This window comes from Macrotis lagotis, chromosome 7 (assembly GCF_037893015.1).
Source record: "Macrotis lagotis isolate mMagLag1 chromosome 7, bilby.v1.9.chrom.fasta, whole genome shotgun sequence".
In the NCBI taxonomy this organism is placed as follows: Eukaryota; Metazoa; Chordata; class Mammalia; order Peramelemorphia; family Peramelidae; genus Macrotis; species Macrotis lagotis.
The window spans coordinates 141,346,985-141,371,984 of NC_133664.1; the positions used below are offsets into that span (position 1 = coordinate 141,346,985).

The 25,000-nt window shown below is 31.3% G+C and overlaps 1 protein-coding gene across 12 annotated transcripts in view; it reads right to left on the bottom strand.

Moving 5' to 3' along the window:
• The window catches only part of FOXP2 (forkhead box P2), a 721,187-nt gene that overhangs the window by 7,794 nt on the left and 688,393 nt on the right, over window positions 1-25,000 (bottom strand). For all 12 annotated transcript variants that reach the window (XM_074193868.1, XM_074193870.1, XM_074193871.1 and 9 more), the window contains 2 exons: window positions 24,849-24,918; window positions 23,861-24,024 (listed from right to left, as the gene is read on the bottom strand). In XM_074193868.1, coding sequence (XP_074049969.1) covers window positions 23,861-24,024; window positions 24,849-24,918 — 234 coding nt within the window. The remainder of the gene's footprint in view (window positions 1-23,860; window positions 24,025-24,848; window positions 24,919-25,000) is intronic.

Sequence of the window (25,000 nt, forward strand, 5' to 3'; positions counted from 1 at the left end):
ATATATAATTGATATATAATATAATTGACATAATAACAACATACTATGGAACATTGATCATACAGATTTTGTATGGTTTATCAAATGAAGTTTTGGCTGAATTTTATCACTTCCTCTTGATTCTTTTGGAGACCTAGAACACGGTTGTCTTTAGGGTATATTTTCTGACAGCTTCCTTTTGGTGCTGAATAACAATTTTTTGAATAGGGTCCAATCTTAGAACTTATATAGAATACTACTTTAGAACAAATGGTGATATAGTAAAGTTCCAGTGCATTACAACTTTTATTAGAAGAGTACCCATGTGTATGAAAGATACTTTATGAGCCAGCATACATCAAAAACATAAAAGACAATTCTAGGGTGACATTTTCCTGCTCTGAGTTGTAACATTTTGCATGCATGGGCAAAGAACACTGAAATCCCCCAAATGTCTCTATTGTGTAAAGCTACTATAAAGTCAGCTCTAATCTCTCAATTCACTGTATAGATTACTCCCAGGGGATAAGTAAGACACTTTGGGAAGTGACCATTACAATGACATTAATGTATTGGATTGGGGTAAATCATGAAATTAAACCATAGAATATATAAAGAAAAAGCCCAGAGAAGAATTTGTCATCAATACTTAATGAAACTTAAGGATTTTTTTCTTAATTTTTTTGTCACTAAAAGGTATGCTATAATCTAAAATATTCTTTTAGCTGTAAAGAAAGAAACCTATGACTATTTTAAGTATCTTTCTTGATTAGTATAGCTTAATGCCACTTTTGAATATACCAAAAGAGTTAACTTGAATGGACTTAAGTGACTAATAGAAAGTAATGAATTAGAAAAGTAGAATTCATTGTTCATATATCTCTAACATCATTTATTTGATGTTATTCCATAAATTGTGTTTGGGAGTGGAAATTTTCAGTAACTTAAAAACTCATGCCATATTAAAGTATTATAAGACACATGGAATAAAAATGTCTGCCATTTGATTAAAAATACATATATGTGTATAATTTCAGAATAGGGTTCAGGTTTAAAATATATTCACAGGGACTCTAAATAGTTACATATCAATTTAATTCTACAACCACTTAGACTATTTTTTAACTGAATTAACTAGTTATTTTAATGATATGACTAAATCAACCAGTTGTTACACAGCATTATGTGAAAACTAAGATTTTAAAATATTTATGAATATGCCTGAAATACTCTTCCTATACAAATAAATAAATGACAACTTTTTTTTAGGTTTTTTTTTTTTTTGCAAGGCAATGGGATTAAATGGCTTGCCCAAGGTCACACAGCTAGGTAATTATTAAGTGTCTGAGGCTGGATTTGAACTCAGGTACTCCTGACTCCAGGGCTGGTGCTCTATCCACTGTTCCACCTAGGCACTCCAATAAATGACAACTTTTAAAATGATTTTTTTATGGAAGTTCATATTAATGGCATTACAAATATGGCATTTTGATATATGTGGAACAAATTAAAGTAGAAATTTTGGCATTTCCAAGTCTAGACTATGAATTTGTACATTTTAAAATTGCTAAATTATAGTAATGGATTTTATATATAAGTAGAAGTAAAGAGATTAGATTATGAGACTGGTGCAATATCACTTATGTGTAATTCAATTTTGACAATGACTTGAGAAAGTACAAGTTATCAAATTCTAGTGGTTTAATATTTTGACTTCTTTCTTTATGAAACCATTTGGCTGCAAAGAATTATTCTCAGCTCATTTCTATGTTTAATTCAAAAGCCTCAAAAATCTTCTTTAAACCACATTAGACCATTTTAGAGGTTCTATTTTAAAAAAGCAACATGTATAATGAATATACTAGCAGAAGAAACCCACAAAAATAAAATTATATTATTTCTACTAAATTTTCAAACGACTGCATTTGGCAAGGAAATTTGGTTCTTATATGAACATTAATTTCATTTGGTCACTAGTTCATTGCAGGGATAGGGCATGATTAACACATGAAATGACACTCATTTAGGCCAGTCTTTTGTGCATGTGGGAAATAATCACATTTCAAAGCAATTTTCCCTTATTTTCTTTCCCCTTGGTTTTTGAGTCAGCTTGATTTTTGAATCAGAGATGATTCAAAATTCATTTAATGCTTTTTTCCAGCTAATTCTTAGATTCAATGATTTGATACCTTGTGAATTTATGTCTTTGATCAGAGGTCTTGTATTGTAACTTGCACTGTGGATTCCTGGATTCTAGTGTTGAGGTCAATTAAATTCAGTTCAACAATTGATTTTGGGCATAGGGTTTACTTTGTGCCCCCTCTGACATTTGACTGGGCTTGTGGACTCTAAAATTATTATTTAGTACTCATCAGCTTGTGTCTATGCTCAATCCAATAGGGACCAAAGCATCAGGACACTTTTCTGCTCCAAATCTTCCAATGGCTCTCTATCTTAAAGAACCATAGTCTAAATTTATTAATCGTTCAAGGCTAATCAAGATCTTGTCCCAACTTCATTATCCACTTATTATTCCACTTACTCTCCAAAACAAAATTTGTAACCTATCCAGATTTCCCCCTTAGGGAGCAATGTTTTTCTTTTACTCATTCAGGCATCCAAATGAAATGTATTGAATTCCATTGCAGATCTTTTTCTACAGATCCAGTTCACAATTATTACCTCTTAAAAATGTAACATGTGATTCTATTTTGAATTTTAGAAATTTTAGAAACAATTGAATTTTAGGGCTAGAAGGGACCATAGAAATTGCCTAATCAAATTCTATCATTCTACCATAAAGAGAACAAGTTTAAGTAATTAATGGTCAAAAATTTTACATCTCTAGCCTTGGCTTCTGTCTCCTAGTCTGGATTCTTAACATTTCATATTCTGTCTCAACTACTTCCTAACTTGAGTAGTTACTTAAGTAATTATTATTTAGGTGTTTATTACAGGAGTACTTATTACATTTTCATTTATGTACCATGACATTTGTATGTCACAGGATTGTTGTATCAAAAATTTAGAGCTGGAAAGTCCCCCCCCCTTTCTGAAACCCAGAAAAGTTAAGTGACTTGCTGTCATAGTACAGTAAGAGTTGGAAGTGAGATTTGACCAATGTCTTTAGAATCCAAAGCTTTTCTTCTTTGCTTTACATCAACCTACTTTTCTCTTCAATTGGATGTCATTCTCTTATAAGTAAGAAATCATATTCTATTTTTTGTTTTACTCTTCTAACTTAGCTCTATGAAGATGGAAATTGTAGGAAAGAACTGGTTTTAAACCATGACTTGACTCTGTGACCACTGGCAAAAAATTTTCCTCTCTCATTCCTTATCTGTAGAAATAGGAATAAAAATATCTATAGTTTCTAATTTTTGTATAAATCATTTTGCAAATGTATAAATAAAGATTTTTTTTACCTCTAAGATCTCTCCCAACTACAAATTTACAGTTCCTTGAAATGTCTAGTATTATTGGCCAAAGCATGTTCTTATATTAAATGGTAAATTCAGGGAAGCTAGGTACAGTGAATAGTGAATAGAGCATGGGCCCTGGATTCAGAAGCATCTGGCCTCAGACCCTTTCTAATTACCTAGCTGTGTGACCCTGGGCAAGTCACTTAATCCCACTGCCTTTCAAAAACCTAAAAAAATAAATAAATAAAATGGCTTTAACTTGGAAAAAAAAACTGTAAGTTCCTAGATAGTAGGGACCATATCTTGTTTATAATATCATCATCATCATCATCTTAATGCTCTTTCCCAGCATATGACACTGGTGTACATAGTAGGTACAACCCAAGTTTGCTAATCTGAATTGAAGACATTTAGTAAATATAAAGTAAAGGAGTCAGTATTAGTAACCTACTAATGTTAATTTTCCCAGGGAATCAGTGACTACTGAAAGTCTGTTCTGTTTAGATTGAATCAGTCCAGAATGAGGTAATGAGTTAACTGGTTACTTGAACTCAATTTTTTAAAATAAGTTTTTCAATACAATTGATTTAGGAAGGATAATTTTAAGTATTTTGTTTTATGTATTTAAAAACCAGAATAAAATGGGGGTCACACACTTATCAGGTTACCAAAGGGGTTGATTGACACACATGAAATCCCCTGGTTTAGAAGGCAAAGTACTATATTCTAATAAACAAAATGTATCAGTAGCTTCTGTAAATGGTTGTAAATATCTAGGTATTAGGCAGCAAGTCATATTCATATACAAAAAAGAACATTATTAGTTTTTTAGTTTTAAATAGAAATGGCAAGAGAAATATTGAGTATGTTGGGGAAGCAGTAATACTAAGGAAGACTCATGGATTATACTCAAGTCAATAAACATTTCTTAAATATTTATTAACTATTTGCAGAGCATAGTAAATCTTGAGATAAAGTTTCTAGAAAAAACATATCTTCCTTGTGATGCCTATAATTTATTTAAGAGGATCATCATATGTTATATTTAAAGTTTGAAGTGACTTTAAAGACTATTCAATCTTAACTTCCTTTATAGATGAGGAAACTGTAGAATTGAGAAATAAAATGACTTGCCTAAGGTGTTAAGTGGCAGAGATAGTATTTGAAACTATATTCTCCATATACTTAGTACTTTCCCCTCACTTGATGATACATCCTTTATTTTTAAATTTATAATCCAGTTAAGTTAAGCAACTCAAGTAATTTCAGTGTTCAAGGTTTAAGATTTTTTTCTTTACACATTTAATTGCAATAGGTGACAAATACATAAAACACTATAGGCTATATCAATCATATATAGATTTCTACTGAGAAGGAAGAAGTCAGTTTGAACCGAGGGGACTCAGGTAAGCTTCTTGGAAGAAGTTGCGCTTTGAGGATGGGGTAGGAATGGGGGAAGAAAGATGAAAAGGGTGGTCAAGGCACAAGGGAATGATGTGAGCAGAGGCAAAGAGATTGAAAAGTGAATGAAGGGCAATCTCATGAAACTGAGTGATGTTTGTTTGAAACATATTGTAAGGGAAGGTATATAGGGCTCCAGATGGTTTGACCTTGAATACCAGGCAAAATAGTAAGTGATAGAGTCATTATAGGATTTTAAGTAGTGGATTCACAAGGTGAAATCCATTCACAAAGAAGTTTAGTCTAGGAAAACTGAAGAATGGGATGGGAAGCGTGAGAGAGTAGAAGTGGGAAGACTTATGAAAATATTGCAATAGTCTATGTTGATGTTAATGAGTAGGCTGGCAGTTTTATCCAATTCATTTAGAATTTTTATAATTGGGTCCACTTATATCAGATTTCTCACTTGAGGATCTTAATATATTTTCCAAATTTTACTTATCTATGTCTTGGGCCAAACTCTTGAACAGAATGATATTAGAAAACAATGTATTGACTTTTCCAAGATTTCTGAGCATTCAAGAATCTACAGTATAAGACAACAGAATATTTTTTTTTATTTCAAGAAAAGTCCATTTAAAGAATATGTGAAAAGTACTGGCTCATCTCACCACTGCTCAAGTTTTAATTCTAGAAAAATAATCTGTTGATGCACAGACATTTAACCAGTTAGGTATTTGCTAAGAAAAAAAAATCCTAGTAAGAATAAATGATGAAACTTAGAACAATGAAAATTCATTACAAACATAGTACCCATTTCCCTCCATAGATTGCCTTTTTTCCAATGTCTACTTATTCTCTATATGAGAAATAATGGGCCTTCTATTTCAAGGGCTAATTTATTTATTTATTTTTAAATTTTATTTATTTAAGGCAATGGTGTTAAGTGACTTGCCCAAGGCCACACAGCTAGGCAATTATTGTGTCTCAAGCTGGATTTGAACTCAGGTCCTCCTGACTCCTGGGCCGGTACTCTATCCACTGTGCCACCTAGCTGCTCCCACAAGGTCTAATTTAGCCTATCAAATTTTACAATTTTTTTCCATCTCTTTCAGAAAAAGAATGAAAAATTCAGATTGTTCTCTGGATTTAGTTTATCATTGGGCCTTATTATGATTATATTATAAGTGCTACATTTAAAACAAGTAATAAGATAAAATTTAGTATTACTAATGCTATAGCTAGGCTATCAAATTAAATGCTAAAATACTTAAGTCATGAAATAAAAGAACAATATGCCACTGTTCTATTCTAATAATACATCTGTGAATGCCAAATTCTTTGTCAAAGACCCAGGGCTTCATAAAGTACTCTTGTTGTCAATAAATAAAGAACTTTTCCAGGCAAAAAGAAATGTTTCGGTGTGGGAAAATCTCCTGTGAGAATGCTCAGCACCTCTGGTCTACAAATTTTTTTCCATCAGTCACTCATCATTGTCATCATCATTATCTCATCATTTTATCCATCAGCAAACAGTTGTTGAATAATCCACAGTCTGCACAGGAGCTCAAAAAAATTGCTTTGAGTTCATGAAAATTATGGTTGGACAGAGCTTTGAAGAAAAAAATAATTCAAAGTCAGAAAGAATGAAAGCTTAAGAGGCAGTAGTTCTACATAGTTACATTGTTAAAAGTTATCCGTCTCAGTATGTTATAGATTAATTTACTCTTCTCTTTTAAAGTATGTTTCCTTTATTTAAAATGTTGTATTTCTAGCTTTCTCATGATGGTCTACATCATGTCTTAACATAAATTTCTACTTCTTCACTAATACCAGGATTCTAATAGTTGGAAAGCATAACAAGAGAAGACCTTAAACTGGTGTGGGAGATCTGTTGAAAAGGTATTTTGTAAACTATTAGATTGTAATCTCTTTGGAGTTTCTATTTCTTATTAGGGTGCTGTAGTGGAATGAATACTGGATATGGAGCCAGGATAATTTGGGTTCGAGTCTCTCCAAAAAGTAAGCAAGACTATATTTTCAGGTCTTTTCTCATGTCCATTTTGCTTAGAGAGTTTGTTCAATTCTTATTCATCCTTCAAGAAACTCCAAATGGAAGTAACTGTTGCCTCCTCTGAATCCCTATATTAAACTTTGAATGAATCCATCTTTTATTTATAGTTATTTGTGCAGGTGTGCCAACTCCTTCACTAGCCAATCACTTTCTTGAAGATAGGAATTATTTCTGATTCTTATTTGTATCCCCTCCTGTCTGAGGTGATTTTTAGTGATCCACAAATACCTATAAAATGAAGAATGAAGTAAAATCTATGCAAATTCAAAGTATGTAGTAGTTCATGTGAAGAGGCTTGAAAGTTGGCCAAATTACAAAACTTAGGGTGTTTGGGGGTTCTAAGGTCCCTGGTACCTACTGCAAGAAGGTAACTAATAGGGATTCTTTTGCATAAATAAAATTATTTTTCCATAAAACAAAGGAGGAATCTTTGTGAACTATACATATGTGTATGGGTGTACAAATATATATATATACCTATAGATATTATACACACACACACACACACACATATATATGTATGGATGTGAAAGAGAGACTATAGACTTGCTTGATTGATCTATCCCTATATTTTGGTAAGGAACAGCATAGGAATATTTAAATTTGGAGATCTGAGTATTTTTTCTTCTTCTAAAAAGCACTATCTTGAGGGCATAGTTCTAGACAGAACAACTAGATATGTCTGCTATGATCAATATTTTTGTTTTTGTTTCAACTGGCAAAACCAGTATTCTTTTAAATGAAATTTTTGGGGGAAAAGTTTTAGCGGTTTTTAATAGTTACCACCTGATGAATTACAATCATTATTTCAAACTTGAACCACAGCATGAGATGATAGAAGATGACCTTCAATGTTTCTTTTGCTCTAAATTTCTGATGATACAAAGTTTAGGTGTCAGAGAAGGGAGAGTGGAAAATAAACAATTCATTTTTAAGAGTCTATTTGACAGTTTCATTTTTGGCTATGTTTATTTTTCAAATCAACAAGGAGCTAGCAACATTAATAGAATGGATGCCCCACCTAAAAATGAATTGCCTCTTTGTTGTGAAACTGTTAAGGACCTTGGCACCCTGAAAGGCTGAAGGAAATGCTAATATTTGTTCACACCCTCAAGCAAATGAAGAAAATTATAATGTGAAAGTTTATCTTTTTTAGATTGTGGTCACACTGTAGATTCCCTGAAGAAATGCAAATCTTCATTTTCTCCTTTCTCAAGATTAAGTAAAAAATTTTAACAATGTTAACATTTTCTTTAGGATGAGAGTATCTTATGACTTAAGGTCTAATATATGGAGAATTTTAATATGTTTTTTAACTGATACAAAGTCAGAATATAGAATCACAGCACTTTTGCATTCCCAGATATCTATATAGTCTGAAGTACAATTACTTAAAAACCAGCATAAAATGACTATTTAAGGAAAGGATCTTTGCTATAGTAAAAATAGGTAGAGTTAGTGAAATAATAAGATATCACTAGAAATGCCTGTAAAAAAAAAGTTATCTGACCCTTCCACATTGTTCAAATTACTTTGGCAATTCAAGAAGAATTGCTAATGTCACTAAATTCTTCTTGGTGTGGATGTATCACATGAGTAATTTGCTTTCTATTTAATTTTTTTTTAAAAAAAGGTACCTTTGTAACTGTTTATCCATATAGAAGAAGCATAGGAAAGACTAGATCTTGTGATTTAATTTGTTATAGGGTTCTCAAGTGAAGGAACTCCCTTTACCCATGCAAGATGACACATTATCTGCAATTTATCTTCTTAGAGAACAGCCTCCTACACTAAAAGGTCAAGTGATCTTGTCCTAAGCCAAGATGTGTCAGAGAGAAGACTTGATCTCAATCTTCTCTAATTTAGGCCTCTCAGGTAACCCCTATTATTTTAGGAATTTTTTAAAGTATTGTCTCTATGTATTTGATGAATTAGTTCTGTTACGTTTCCATTTAGTGGTATTACACTAAAAGATCTCAGAAATATCTTTAGGGAAAATTAAAGCTTCAGCATTCTAAAGCTGAGTTTTAATATGGAAATTGATTTCAACTGAAATTATATGCCATTGATATTACTTAAATATTAATCTAGTAAAAATATATATTATGGAACCAATCAGTAATATTTTTAATTTTTTGTTTTTTTTAGTCTAAGGAAATCATACTGTACTTGTACCAAAAAAGTCTTCTATTCAAACATCACTAGTCTCACTCACTTTTTGATTTCTTATTTTTACTTCTAGCACTATTTCATTCATATGGATAATGCCCAATGGGTACTTATAGAAAATGTTTATAATTTATATATCATGACATCTCAGAGTTAAAATGGACATCATCTGACTCAAACAAATTCTTGAGATTCTCCAATATTATTTAACATTAATATTCAATTTGTTTTATATAATGTCATAGTTGTACACAGTTATTTTTACTATCTTTTATTTCATTTTATCGCAATACATCTATGAAACATTTGGCAGTATATAATTTTTTATTTTGTTGCTAAGGAAAGAATGGAAAGTTTGGGCAACTTATGTAAAGATACTTAGCAGTAAATTATGGAATTTACTTGAATGCCCGATTTTTCTTTTGACTCTCTACACTTGTATGATATTATGACTACATTAGTCAATAATCAATTACTAAGCCTCTAATAAGTATCAGACATCATGCTTTTCCTTTAAGAGTTAATAAGCTCCATTATTTCGACCTTCTCTTATTTAATCTTTGTTTCTCCTCCAGTTCCTAGCTCACTGTTCATTATTTTAGATAAGTATCTTCTCTTTTCTACCTTTACTACACCATTAAAATTCTGAATGCATGTTATAATGATAATAAATCATTTTATTTCTTTTTAATGTTAAATAATGATTCTAATATATATATAATAGAAGTATAGATAAACTTCTCTGTTCAAAAGTATGCCTAAATTTACTTGAAAAGTTCTTATTTTTCCATTGCAGTTCTGTAAACTGTTTTGCATTCAGTTTTGTTTACTGTGTTTTGAAAATTGCTGTTTCAGAAATATGAAAAAAGTCTATGTAAATATAGTAAGGTCAGTTTCAATAGGTCAATGGTGAAATCTTAAGGTTGATTGTTTCAGTTTAATATCATTTTGAAAAATCAAATTTTCTCTGAAACATTAGTATGTTATATAAAGAAGGAATCATAAAGATAGTCTTCAGTTTTGTGAATATTATAGTTTTAAAGGGAAACTTTTTAAAAATTAGATTCTATAAAGAAGATATCACATGATATTGAAGCAAAAATAAACAAATGGAAAAGTGCATTTTATCTCAAAAAGCGCACAAGAAAATCATTTTTCCTGATACTTATGTGACTTGGCCAAGTGGGGAATGCAGATATTGCCTTCTTATTTCTTACATTGTATTTCTTATAATAGACATAGCTACATTTAGTCTATTCTATCAAAATTTTTTTAACCTATATTGTAATGTCAATATGATGCTAGAATAAATAAAATATTTAACAGCTTAGCTTTCTCTAAAATAGTATTTTTATTCCTGCATTTTAAAGGAAGTTGAGAACATAATAATAATATAAGTGAAATATAAAGCTTTTTTTCCAAAGCCACCTTGAATTTTTTCCTATAAAGCTTTTAAAATGTAAAATATGAAATTATTTTATAAAGAAATATTGTTATATATAAGAAGCAAGTCACACTGATTAAATATATTTTTAAAATATTTTATCCTATTTTAACATTAAAATCTACAGCTTTCTTAATACTATGTATTTTTTTTTGTCTGATCATAACTTCTTTCATCTAAATAGTACTATTTTCTAAATATTTTTGGACATATTTCAGGAAAATAAAAAGTTCTCCTGTTTTAAAAACTGCAATGTGATGCAATGGAAAAAACAGTGATTTTTGGATTCCGAGGAGACCTGAGTTTAATAAACTTTCCATGACCTCCCTAATACCTACTACCAATATGATTTTAGGCAAGTTCTAGTCTTATTGATCCTCATTTTCTTCCTCTTTATAGTAAAGGAGGTTGGACCAGTTGTCCTCTGTAGTCATTTACAATTCAAAATCTATGATGCTCATAGAATACTGTATATGTGAATTTTGAAAATAAAAATTAATAATTGTTATTTTATTAACTGAGAAGTTCTAGAATAGATCTACATAACCAACACAGACTAAATTTGCATTCACTTCTAGACTTTAAAAGTTTTTCCACCCATTTATTTTATATTAATAAATGATTGAGGAATTCTATAATTTTAATGGGTATTATTATTTTTTTTACTTTGAGTGGAAATAGGCACACAAAGAACTGCTTTCTTTCCCATGAGATTCCAATAATCTATTATGAAATATTTTCCCATTCTTCTCCTACAGGGATCATAGAGGAAGCTCTTCAGAGATATAGAAGAACAAATCTGAAATTGGAGCTCTTGATGAGGAGGGAGTTGTTCCAACTATGAGTAAATATAAAAGAGTGCTTTCCTTTGACAGTTTATGACAGTCTAGAGGCTGAATGTCTATTTTAATTGAAAAGTTACCTTACATATCCCTTTTCAAGTCTTAACTACTCAGAAATAAAATCACCTTATCCATTTTATTTTGCTCTGGATAGTATTATATCAAACTATCAAACCATCATCTTTGTGTCCTTCTAAACCAAATAAGGAAAAATATATCCATAGTTCTTATTTACCTACTGTTGAATAGTTTATTCTTGTTTAAATATCACTGCCATTTACTATTTAATTATAGAATAACAATATTCAGAATATTGCTATTTAGCTTGAAAATAAAATGTCTGCTCCCAGAAATATGATACTAATCTTAATTTGGGGTTTTTTAAATCTATACCCCAAAGCACCTGGAACAGCTCCATCGCAATGGATCAGTGAGTGAGCATATGATTAATTAAAACAGTTTATAGGTTGTCATTATATGAATGCTACCATAGAAAAAAGTTCATCTATCTTCAGAATAAGATTTAAATTCATTCAAATTTAAGTAACATTTTCTAAACTTAGAGAATCCATGGGAATGGAATCGAGATAGTCAGATTCTTTCAGTAGGAAACAAAACATACCAGAAGCTTATTTAAATAAGTTTTCTAGTTTAACTGCAGAATTTTAATTCTCAAAGTAATAGAAATCAGCCTAAGTTACAACTTCCTGGTAGGCATGAATCTAATGAACATGCTGCCCATTGGTATAAATAAGAAAACTGATAGGCTGTAGCTTTCTGAATTCCATCTTGTCATTTGGAAAGCATAGGTCGCAATATTTATCATATTTAACCATATTTAATGGAGTGAAAGTATGTATGTATGTTTTGTAACTATTAAAATTGGACTTTTTCTTAAAGAAATTTTTTAAAAAATTAATATTTTATGCTTCCCCTTTGCCTTCCTTATTGAATATATTAAAGAAAGTAACTGGATGAATACCAAGTTGACATTTAACAACTTTAAACAATTCTGAATATAGCATGATATTAAACCGAAAAAGTTTTAAAAAGAATTAAGACTTTCTTTAGCTACCAATTCCTCTTCTACTCTTAAAAAAAGTCAAATCTAGACAGTCCAAATAAGTCATGAGAAAAGCATATTTTAAGACTTTATATAAATAGAAAAGTTGAGTATTATAGTAATAGGTTACTCTTTTGCATCAGTTCAATCCAAGATGTACTTCCTGACTTTCTATTTAACATTAGGCATGCCTGACCTCACTGTTCCAAAAAAAGACTTACTGAAAGTAATTGTAAGACCAACCAATTTGTTTGGCTATCATAGATTTTGTCATATTTATTTCTAAGTGAACAAGGTATTTCTCATTTTTCCAATGGTAACAATGCTTGCCCTATCTCCTTAATAGTGTTTACCCCCATCCCCCATGAAGAAAGTGCTCTTTAAACTATAAGGCATTATATACATGTATTATTAAGATATTAGGACTGATTATGGCTTGATTCCTCTTTTTTTTTTCCCCTAGTTGCATTTTGGTCTGAACCTGTTATTTCCTAAGTGTAGGGAACTCCCCTTTATCAATACAAATCTGAAATTGCTTTGTAGGCTATACTTTAAAGTTGCCTGAGGCACCAATAAGTTGAACAAACTTACCCAGGGTCACCCAGCCAGTATATATGTCCTAGATGCTGAACTATTTATTTAGCACATGTATTCTTGACTTCAAAGCTAATTCTCCATCTAGTTTTCCATCCTGCTTCTCTACATTAGTGGATTTATATAAGCATATGTCTAATAAAGGATGTGACAAGAATAATAGTAATATGGCAATAATAGTAAATGCTTAGGAAAGCATTTGACTAAGAATTTAATTACAGTAATTGGATAACTGCCAGTATCTTAAACTCCAGGATTATACTATACTGAGGGGTAGCATAGTATGGTAAAAAGAGTTCTGAATGTTGAACTGTGAGAGACTTGAGTTTAATCCTTGATCTTATACTTCAGTTGTGTGATCCCAGGCAAATCATTTAGGCTCTCCAAAAAGTTTTCTCATATGTAAAATGGGGATGACACAACACTTCAACATTCTACCTCACAGGACTCTTGTTGGGAAAAAAAAATCTGTTTTAATGAGCTTGGAAATACTTTGTAAATTAATTAATCCTACGTAACCATATTAAAGTATCTGCTACTTCCGTAAATTTGTCCTTTTTTGAATCTATAGTAATAATAGAAAGTGTTTTAGTAATGTACGGACTATTTAGAACTATAAATTAAAAAAATACAGTGCTTAAGTAGATTACTAATATATATTTTTCAAGTTGTAGCACAAAGCCCTGTTTGGTAGTACACTTTTTTTTTTAAAGGTTTCTGTAAGGCAATGGGGTTAAGTGACTTGCCCAAGGCTACACAGCTAGATAATTATTAAGTGTCTGAGGCAGGATTTGAACTCGGGTACTCCTGACTCCAGGGTCAGTGGTCTATCCACTGTGCCACCTAGCTGCCCCAGTACACTCCTTTTTATAATCCTAGCTTGTAAAAGGTTGAAGCTTGCAGTAGATCATCTGAGTTTGGGAATTCTGAGGTATATTAGATGTTTGAATTGGGTTTATCACCAATATGGTGAAACTTGGGATATGGGGGTATCAGGTCATCCCAGGTCAGAAATTGATTGGATAAAATCGATCAATAATGAGATTGGACATTTCAGCACTAGCCTAAAATCATACCATCATATCTGTGAAAGATGTAACAAAAGCAATAGGCTACTGTAATACCAGCTAAAAGTTTGGAAGATGTTTGTAGTGTGTTCCTCAAAACTGTGAGAATAGATATCAGAAAGCATCTTTATAGTCCAAAAAAATCTTTCAAAACTTACAGAATCCTATAAACTTTACAATGGTCACAGTAAGGAAACAGATTTTTTTAAATGAAGACTCTATACTTCTAGAAGGGTCTTTTTGTTAAAAATGAATAAATAAATAGAATAAATTGCTAATGATACATACAGGAATTGGAATGATTTAGGGAGAAGGAGAGAGAGAACTAGAACAAAAAAAAGCAGCTGGTCTCAAAGTTAAGTACAAAAATGGCTGAATGATGAAGTTTTGTGTCATGAAATTAATATATTAAAAAAGAAAAAGATCTTGGGATCTAGGCTTGGTAGGAGGGATCATAGGAAACTAATTAAGATATGGAAGTAAGAGGTGGGAAGTTACATGCCTCTGTTCATAGCGTCACCTCATAACACACTGATCTCGGTCAACAACAAAAGAATAAAACTTCAGTTGTCTTATAAACAAGTAGAAGGAGCATTTCACCTCTTTAAAGTGTCTGTTACTTTCAGTTGCTTTTTAGGAGGGGAAGACAAAGTGACCTTAATTTTAAATGCTTTCCTCCACAGAGCTGGGAGATCTCAAAGGGTTTTTATATAATACATCACTGATCAATTTTAATACCTCTACATATACTTACAAATCTCTATTTGCATTTTAAAGTAGAAGGGAAAAAAACTTGACAAGTAATGCAGAGTAGAAGAAAAAAGTGATGGACTTGGAAGGAAGAAAATAATAATTTATTAATTGCCTTGAAGGCAACTAGGATTGTAGTCAGGAAGACCCGAGTTCAAATCCAGCCTCAGACACTTACCAGCTATGTGATCCTGAGTAAGTCACTTAACCCTATTTGCCTCAGTTTTCTCATCAATAAAATGAGTAGGGAAGGAAATGACAAATCACTTCAGTGTCTTTGCTAAGAAAACACCAAATGGATTCTCAAAGAGTCGGCCATGAATGAAATATCCGAAAAACAAGTGACTGTTATGTATCAGACACTGGTCTAAGTGCTGTGAAAATATTTCATTTTATCCACAATGACCCAAGAAGTAGGATAGGATCTATTATTATTCCCATTTAACAGAGGAGGAAACTGAGGCAGTCTTTTTTGATTTCAGGTCCAGTACTCTATTTACCATGCCATCAAATGCTACTTGGAATCAGATGATCCTCAATCAAATCATCCTCAATCAAATCATCACCATGACATACGCTACCTTAATGATTTTAGGTATAATCACATGATTGTTCTGGACCTTAGTTTGTGAATCTGTATAAGAAACTGGAATCTATGCCTCTTCTAGCTCTAGAACTCTAAACATTTTATTCTTGATTTTTGCATGTATTTAAGGATGGGGTGTGTGGGGCAGTGGGTTGATTCATGAATTAGAAACAATTCAAATAAGAAAGAAAAACCTGGTTTGGGATTTGTTGCTGACTCTAAAATCAATGTCTCCAATTGGAGACATTGAAAACTTTGGAAACTTTTAATTCAAATTGATCTCAACAAAAGAACAGGTAATGTCCTATCTGTATACTCTGTGACAGATAATGTCTGGAATATTTAATTTATTTCTGGGGATCACTTTTTTTTAGGAAGTTATTAACAAACTCGAGTGTATTTACAAAAAGTGGCAACGGAAGATAATGTAGTATGAGGACTGTTTCAAGGAACTTCAATTGTTTAACCTGAAAAAGAAAAGATTTAATGGAGACATGCTGGCTGTGTTAAAATATCTGAAGGGTTCCTAAATAAAAGTAATTTTGTGCACTTCAGATTATTAATTTGAGTAAAAGCTAGCTCCTCTCTGGGACGATTCATTTCAATTTAAAATGATTTGGATACTATAAATAACTGTGAGGAATGATCGTCATTCAGAAGTCCACTTGCCCCACAGAATCTTCCCTTCTCTGATGCTTCTTTCTGCCTTGCACTCTGTAGACCAAGCAAAGCCTTCTACTAATAAGCATCCTAAATTGTAAACAGTGAATCTACTTCTTTTATAAGTAAAATATTTTTACTTAGATTCTATAAGCAACATCAATAATGCTCAAACTTCAAACCTTTTATAAGAGGAAAAGAATTATCTTGCCTGAGTAATATAGAGTGATTAAATGACAGAAAGTTGTAAGGGCAGATGGGAGAAATAGTTGGTATGATACAGAGCTAAAACATAGCCTATATGTTACTTATGTACTTATGCACTGACACATAAGTAACTTCTTAATTTAAAAAATTGAGTTCAATCTAGTAATTATGAACAACTTGCTAATGTAAGAAAAAGGCTGATTTAGATACTATTAACCTTTTCCTTTTGTTCAAAAGGCAATGGCAGAAGTGGAATGATTCTTCTGTTTTTGAGTTCGATTTAGATTTCTAGACAATGCTTATTTTTTTAGTGTAAGTATTCCATCAATCACAGGAAAATCCTTTAATTTTTAGTTTTCAACATTGATTTTTATGAGATTTTGAGTTCCAAGTATATCTTCCTCCTTCTCTTCCCCCTCTCTCCAAGATAGCAAGCAATATAATATATTAAACATGTAGATTCATGTTAAACATATTTCCACATTAGTCATGTTGTGAAGAATCAGAAGAAAAGGGAAAAATCACAAGGAAAAAAGTAAAAATAATATACTTCCATTTGCATTCAGACTCCATATTTCTTTCTTTGGATATGGATAGCATTTTCTATCATGAATTTTTAGAAATTATTTTCATCACTGTAGTGCTAAGAAGTTGCTGTTACTGTATACAATGTTCTGGTTCTGTTCACTTCACTCAACATTAATATATATATATATATTATATATATATAATATATATATATATTTATTTATTTCCAGGTTTTTCTAAAATCAGCCTGCTTACAGAACACTAGTTCCATCACATTCATATATCACAATTTGTTTAGTCATTCCCCAGTTGATGGGCATCCACTCAATATCCAATTATTTGCTACTACAAAAAGAGCTGCTATAAATATTTTTGTATATGTAGGTCCATTCCCCTTTTTTTTATGACCTAGTAGCAGTTATTTGCAGGATCAAAAGGTATTTATAATTTCTTTTTTTCTAAAATGGGGTCAGTTAAGTATTTTATTTCCTCTTATTATCCTCTGGATAATTTATATTTTTGATAAATATTAATACATTTAACTTAGATTGACAGCTTTATTGGCCTAAAGTTAGACAAAACAGCTCTTAATCATAGCTTTAATTTATTCTTCAATGATGGTGTGAATTCGCCCTTTTCATTTTTGATACTAGCCATTTGGTTTTCTTCATTATTTTAATCACATTAACCAAAAGTTTATCTTTTATTTTTTTGATTTCATAAAACCAGTTCTTAGTTTTATTTTATTAGTTTAATAGTTTTTGTTTATTTAATTTTTTAACTTAGTCTTAATGTATGAGAGAAGATAGCAACTTCTAAGTATAGTTGGTATCTGGTGTTTGTTTTAAGGCAGTATTCTAGAAAATGTTTTCATGTCAAAACAAATTAACTCTTTTTGTACTCTTTAAAATATTAAAAAAAACTCAACTGATTGACTTATACTCTTTAAGTACTTTTTTAAGACACAGAATTATTAAAAAAAATTAGAAGAAATTAGAAAGAACACACTCAAAGGAATGTCTTTTCTGGTTTTTGGGTGGGGAGGGGCAGAAAGATGCAGGCCATAATGTAATACTTAAGACAAAAGGAAAATGAAAGAATAATAGACTTATTTATTAGTATCCATAAAACATAGAATAATTAATAGATATACTAAAGGGGGAGAGATTCCAGTTTGTTAAATTGAACTCTGCTGTCATTTTTCCTACCCTTTTTTTTTTCAAAAGATGGGGCTATTGAAAATTCGCTATTACTTGTTGGTTATTCTTCAAATACCATAAATTATCTCCATTTAATTCTTGTGAGTTTTTTTTCCCTAAATGGTAAATAGGAATAGGTAGATAAAATATATAGTCTTTGGGAGGATTTTTGTTTCACCCAAGTGACTGCTAGTGTACAAAGTCTGAAAAGCACTTTTAAAAACCATTTAACTTCTACTCTTGTTTAAGGAGCTAAATACCTCAAGGACCTGTGATTTTCTTTAAGATCCTTCAGCTTGTCTCATAATGTTGATTCAGAGAAATTAGGCAATTTACCTGCCCTTACTCAGCTAGATTCAGAAACCAAAGACAGTCGGAAGGTAACCTCTTCCTAATACATGGATCTCTAAACTCACTAAAGTCATGCCATTTCTAAACATAAGTAGATTTATTTTATATATAATAATAATATAATAATTGTTATATATAATTTTATTTTATATAATTTAAATATATATAAATATATTTATAAATATAAATATATAATTTAAATAAGGTATCATTCCATTATAGCTATTTAATAAAAAGAACCAACATTTTGGTTCTTTTAGTTCCTTGTTAAAACTTAACATTACCTTTAATGCTTTTTTTTATGTTTCTACCATTTTTTTATTGCCCAGAAGTGAATATATTCACCGAGTAGAAAGAATAAGTTTGCACTGAAGATTGGGGGCCTAAAGGAAGGGTTAGATTTATGTTTTATTTTTGTATTTTATAAAGCAATGGGGTTGTGACCTGCCCAAGGTCACACAGCCAGTAAGTATCAAGTGTCTGAGACTGGATTTGAACTCAGATCTTCCTGACTCCAGGACCAGTGCTCTATCCACTGTACCACCTAACTGCCCCAAGAGTTAGATTTATGGAAGTGAAAAGGAAGGGAGAAGAACATCCTAGCCAAGAAGAATTTCCCAAATGTAAATATGAAGTGCATGTTTGAGGAGAGAGGAGTGAGCCAGTTTTTAGAGCAGGTGGTTAGTATGAGATAATATCTAGACACAAGGATAAAAAAGGAATAAAATTAGAAAGTGTTGAGCACAAATGAGAAGCATGGAGGACCTCATCCCTTATGTTCTTATAATGGTTCTTCTTTCCCACCCCCCAAAACATCTGAATATTCAAACATGTTTCGTAAAACATTTCCTATCACTGCTTGTAACTTAACTATACTATCAATGGCAATGATGGTTCTCTTATATATAATAAATATGCATCTATCTATATCTATAACTATATATCTATACAATGTCATTTGAGAAAATTTAAAAAGTTCTTCCTTTATCTAAGTTTGCTTAAGTATTTACTTCCTTCTGATGACTTAAGATCTTAAATATACCTATAGAATACCTACAATTTATAATGTGTTTCTACCAAGGTATGGAAGGGTAATTCATGTATGGAATGTAATATTAACTGAAAAAATATTAATCTTTCAAAGAAGAAATTTTCTTTTCTACTATTACTATATAAAAGATTTATTAAAAATTATTGCAAGTGTTAAGATTGTAAGGGGTATGTTAATATCACTTATGAGAGTTTTTAAAATACTTCATCACTGTAGTGCCTAACAATGAATAAAGTTACTGATTAACTCTAAATACTGTTGATATTTAGAAAAAAAATAAAAATGCATTCTACGAGTCCCTAAGGGAATCCAAACTAATAAAACAAATTTTTCCTAAAGCATCCTAAAAATGTTAATCTCTACTAATTTAGATCTACTATTCCACTCAGCAGAAATTAATGTTATATCTACATTAATCTAAAAAAGTGTACAGAGGAACAAGTTTGCTTTGTCTACAGTATTGGTGTTACTGGGGTCCATATGGTCTTTATCCTTTTCTCTTCTGTTCTGATTTTATAGCAATGCAACCATAACCTTTCTCTTCTATTTTAAAATCTCTCTTAAAGACCAACATATTAAGTTTTTAATGGTAACAAAAGATTCCCTGCAAAGTACTGATCTCAATTTACTGATGGTCAAAGTAAAACCAAGCATATATTTGATTATCTAAGTGAATTAATCTAAGTGATTAACACTTAAATTTTACTGAGTTCATTGGATTGTAGATCTCAAAGTGTAAGAGCTCTCAAATCTAGCTCAATGCTCTAATGAGGAAGAAGGCCCAACGCAGATGAGTGGCTTGCCCAAAGTCACACTGGCACTAAGCATCAGAACAGAATTGTGGATTTTTTTCTGTCTTACTTAAATTTTAAAATCATGGAATCTTGAATCTCATGGAATTGCAGAGAGTAGCTTCCTTGATATTTTTTTTCTTTAAGAAATCAATTCTTTTCCCTTTCTCTTAACAACCTTCCAATTCTGATCTGAACCTATAGATTTGCCTTTATTTATTAGATTTTAGCATTGCCTTTCCATTTATCTGGTACTTAAACATAGCAATACTATGTGAATAATAATGATATTTTGAAATTTAAAATACTATTTATGTTAAGTATTTACATAATAATCACAATTTGGTTTAACTATACTTCCACAATACTTACTAAAACTTAAGTGTAGCCAACTTTGGGTACAGAAATACTTAAGAGGAAAGTCCCTCCCAATTTTCCTTAAACTTGCTGAATTTTCAACTGCTCTAGAATTTGTTTAGCTCTATAGAGACTAAAAGGAGTTGGGAAACTTTAACAAGAAACATCTTTTAAAATATCTATAATGATGAAAATATTAATATTAATGTAATGATATCACTTAGAATATCCAAATTCTTTATAGTAGTAGCAGAATGAAGTCTAAAGAATGATTGAATGTTTTTGTAGGCTGACAATTAGTAAAATTATAGTTTGGTTGTATACCTTTATACTTGTCAAAAGCTATATAACACCCTGAATAAAATTAATTTTTAAGTCATTTAGAAAACTTAAGATTTGTTATTTAAAATATTTTCTTTATTGCTTTTTCCCATAAGTCAGCTGAAGATTTTCTTGAATTTACTCAAAGGTGAGAGTGAGAATGGAAATAATAGGGATTAGGGAAATTAGGAAACATAACATAATCCATACGTCCCAATTTAAATAAGGAGAATATGGTCTAACACCATAGTCTAACATGGATGATAGGGAATGAAATGGGAAAAGATATCTCAACCTATGGAGAATTCTTAGTGACAAAATTCTCAATACCGATGCAAATAGGCAACTGTTCTATAATTTTTTTCCCTCATAGAATTGGCACATTCAGAAGTGATATATCTTGCCTTGAGTCACAACTTAAGATATGTCATAAACTAGTCTTGAACCCACGTCTCTGGGACTTAAAAGTCAACTCTCTCCTCTAGCCCAAATCTGACTATTGTCTCAGAGTGAACAGAAATAGCAATTGTTCCTGTTTAGGTCAGAAACCCCAGGGTCTTTCCCTTCCAGATTGATTTATTTTTGACTAGGTCTAAGGCCATTCTTTGCCTCATCTTTCTCATACCTAGCCTTCATCACTGAATGGTCATTGATTCAGTCAAACTAAGACCTGTTAAGGATCTTAGCTTAAAAAGGCCAAGGTCTTCCATTGCATCCAAGACCATCTCTAATCCTGATCAATACCTGGTCACTGGACCCTGATGGTTCTGGAGGAGAAAGTGAGGTTGATGACTTTGACAGTCTCTCCCTCATTTAAATCCAATTCACTTGTATGTCATGACATCACTTCCCTGATGTCTTTTTTGGTCCTCTTCAAGAAAGAAGGACAAACAACAAAAACCCCTTGATGTATATTGACCGTATACAATAACATTCACTAAACTAATCCAGAGCTGATACCACCAGGTTTTAAATATATTCTTGTGTTCCTTTAAAAACATAATTTTACAAGAAATATTTTCTTGATGCAGTTAGTTGGCACAGTGGATAGAGCACCGGCCCTGGAATCAGGAGGACCTGAGTTCAAATCTGGCCTCAGACACTTAATAATTACCTAGTTGTGTGGCCTTGGGCAAGTCACTTAACCCCATTGCCTTGAAAAAAAAGAAAAATTATTTCTTTACTATAATAATCACAATAAAGCCAATCAAATTAATGGTCAAGTAAAAATTCTAAATAGTAATTCCTTAATCAAAATAATATTGAAATCTAAAAATGACATGATTTAGCACAGCATTTTAAGCACTAAAATAGCAATCTCAAGAAATGATTTGAATCATTAATTTTTAGAACTATAACTATGTAGATTAGTTTTTTTAACATTGGTCAACTATATATGCAATTACTTCAAAAATTAATGCATAAGTACTCTATAGATAGTGTATTAGAAATGCTAACTATTATATAAACACCTCTACTTGGAAAGTTATCTCAAAAGCCTTTACTGTGAATGTCACTTATTTCTATGGAATTATTTAAAAAACAACACAGGATCTAACTCTTGTTTGCTCTTTAAAGTTTTATTGTCTTAGTATTTTATACAGGGAGAGAGCATTAGTATACTCAGGAGATCTTCTAAAAGTAAAAGGCCTCAAGCTACCCACTGCATGGCTGATAGGATAAAGCAGAGGATATAAAAACTTTTGTCTGATTACTCACTTTACTTGTTTTAGAGTACTGCTACTCTCAGGAGCATATATTCATGTTCTTTCTACTTCAAATTTTATCACTTCTTTTGTATTATTTAATACATCTAAAGACACTTCCAAAAGACAAATTTTTCCATTTTAAAAAAGTAATGGTTTGGAACCTGATAAAACACATTAATGTTCACAGTTCATTTTTTGCAAAGGTGATCGAGTAAAAGTGCTATAAAGCAATTAGGTACATGATCTTAAAGACATAATGGGTCATGGAGAGTGAAATGCAAGAAAGTCAACAAAAATAATGTCCCTTTAAAGGTCCAATGGATATAGACTCATCCAAAGACCACTTTCAGACACTTCATTTTTTTATGCATACATTTAAACTGAAGGATAGGGAAGAAGGAAATAAGAATGAATGTGAAAGTATAAGGGTGTGATGATTAACTCTAAGAAGCTATAAACACAATACAAATTATTCTAAATTGAACAACTCTATATGATCACTATACCTCTTAAATTCTATTTTTTAAATATAAATTATCAAGTTGTTTGTTTTTGCTACTCAGTAAACAAGAAATTGATATATTTGACACAATTGACTAAGTCTGGCCATTCTTAAAGCTTTATACACATTTCTGAAATCTACAATACATCAATTTTTAATATTTTCACTCTCAGCTCCATTAAAAATGGTAGGGGAAAGATTTTAGAGTAATTAATGATATAGTTAGCTGCTAAATATTAATAGGAATCGTAGTCTTGCATAAAATATAACATATAAACCTTGCCAATACAGACACACCAGTAATTAAAGTTGAATATGTAATTACACTGATTTATAAGACAGGCAAAAAGTTACACTTTACTAGCTTCTATGTAAACTGTGGCTAACAGTTAAACTTTGCATTTTACGGTTTATAAAAATGGATACTGTCTCAACTACAGTTCATAAATGGTTTAGAGACCTGCAATCATAGTAAAAATTGTGACTTATTCTAACATGAATGTTCTTATTGCACCACACAAAACCAAGCTGTGATAATGACCCATAAGATCTAGACACATCTTAGTTAAGACATAAAAGGTTTTGTACAGAGGTCAACAGTAGAATTCAGAGGTACAGAATTCAGGAAGGCTGTGTACAATAATTATAAGGCATTTGCGAATCTAACAGTTAATTTAAATACATTTATCATACTAAGCATGATGTAATTACAACTTTACTTACTCAATTCTCCTATGAACAGTAAAAATTAGTCTGGGTTCTTCCCCAGAGGAATTCTCTTAACCAAACTTACATGTGAGGCTGGGGAGAGCAGCCCGGACTACTGTTTCCATTACTGTCAATGTGATCCAACGAACCATTGAGGTCTTCGTGGACTGCCTGCAGTAAACCACTGGATGCGTTATTTATCAGTCCTGGGTTACTAAGCAAAGGTAAACTACTCTCTGCCAGGGCAGCCTGGGGAAATAAGAGACACAATATGTAACTTTCTGATGTTGCTTTCAAATTACACAATATATATGCATATATATATATATATATATATATATATATATATATACACATATATATACATTCATTCTCTCATATATACATCTTTTATTTAAATGGTTCAAATTACAGAACATATTTTGGAAACATTTGATGTGCCACATGGTAAAGGTTTTATTATGTTAAGAAATATAAATAATGTTTTATACTGCAAACTTGATTAATTATACTTTACCCTTCAACAGAGTGACATATTGTGCCCTTTCACTAGGTGAAATGCTCTAAGGTAAAAGCAGTTGCTCTACTTTTAAAAAAAATGACCAGAACTTAACTCAAAATAAAGAAGTCCTGACATTTGCCTCTTCTGCATAAAAATTATATATTATAATTAAACTTTAAAGTTTTTGCCACAAGCACCATGTTCCCCAACACCATGATGTGAAATCATTTATGACGGCTTGGATAAATATTAATGCAGATCCACATGCATTTGCAAAAGCTTCTATCAATCTAACATTTGCAGGAAAACGAGTATTCCAGATTTTGCCACAGGGTGTCCTTCTTGCTTCTTCACATCAAAAGTAGCATGAATTAGAACTAGTGCTCTTTGCAGTACTAGGTGATGCAACTTACTTGGATGATAAACCCAACTATTGAGAACTACCACACTTCCTATACAAATTCAAAAATAATTTGTTTTCTTTGAAACTATAGCTGCAAAAAAGTTTAGTACAACAAATGATACTTTCAAGGATAACCATTTAGAAAAAGATACATTAAAAAAAAATTACCTGCAAACTTGCATTAAGAGCTGCTCCATAGCCTAAACTGGTAGGTATGTTTTTCACTAATGTTGGACTTCTGAAAAGAGATGATTCCTTTTTTAGTCAAACTTGAAAATAGGCACCTCTGATTCTTCCCTGAGCTATCAAGCAAGACTTTT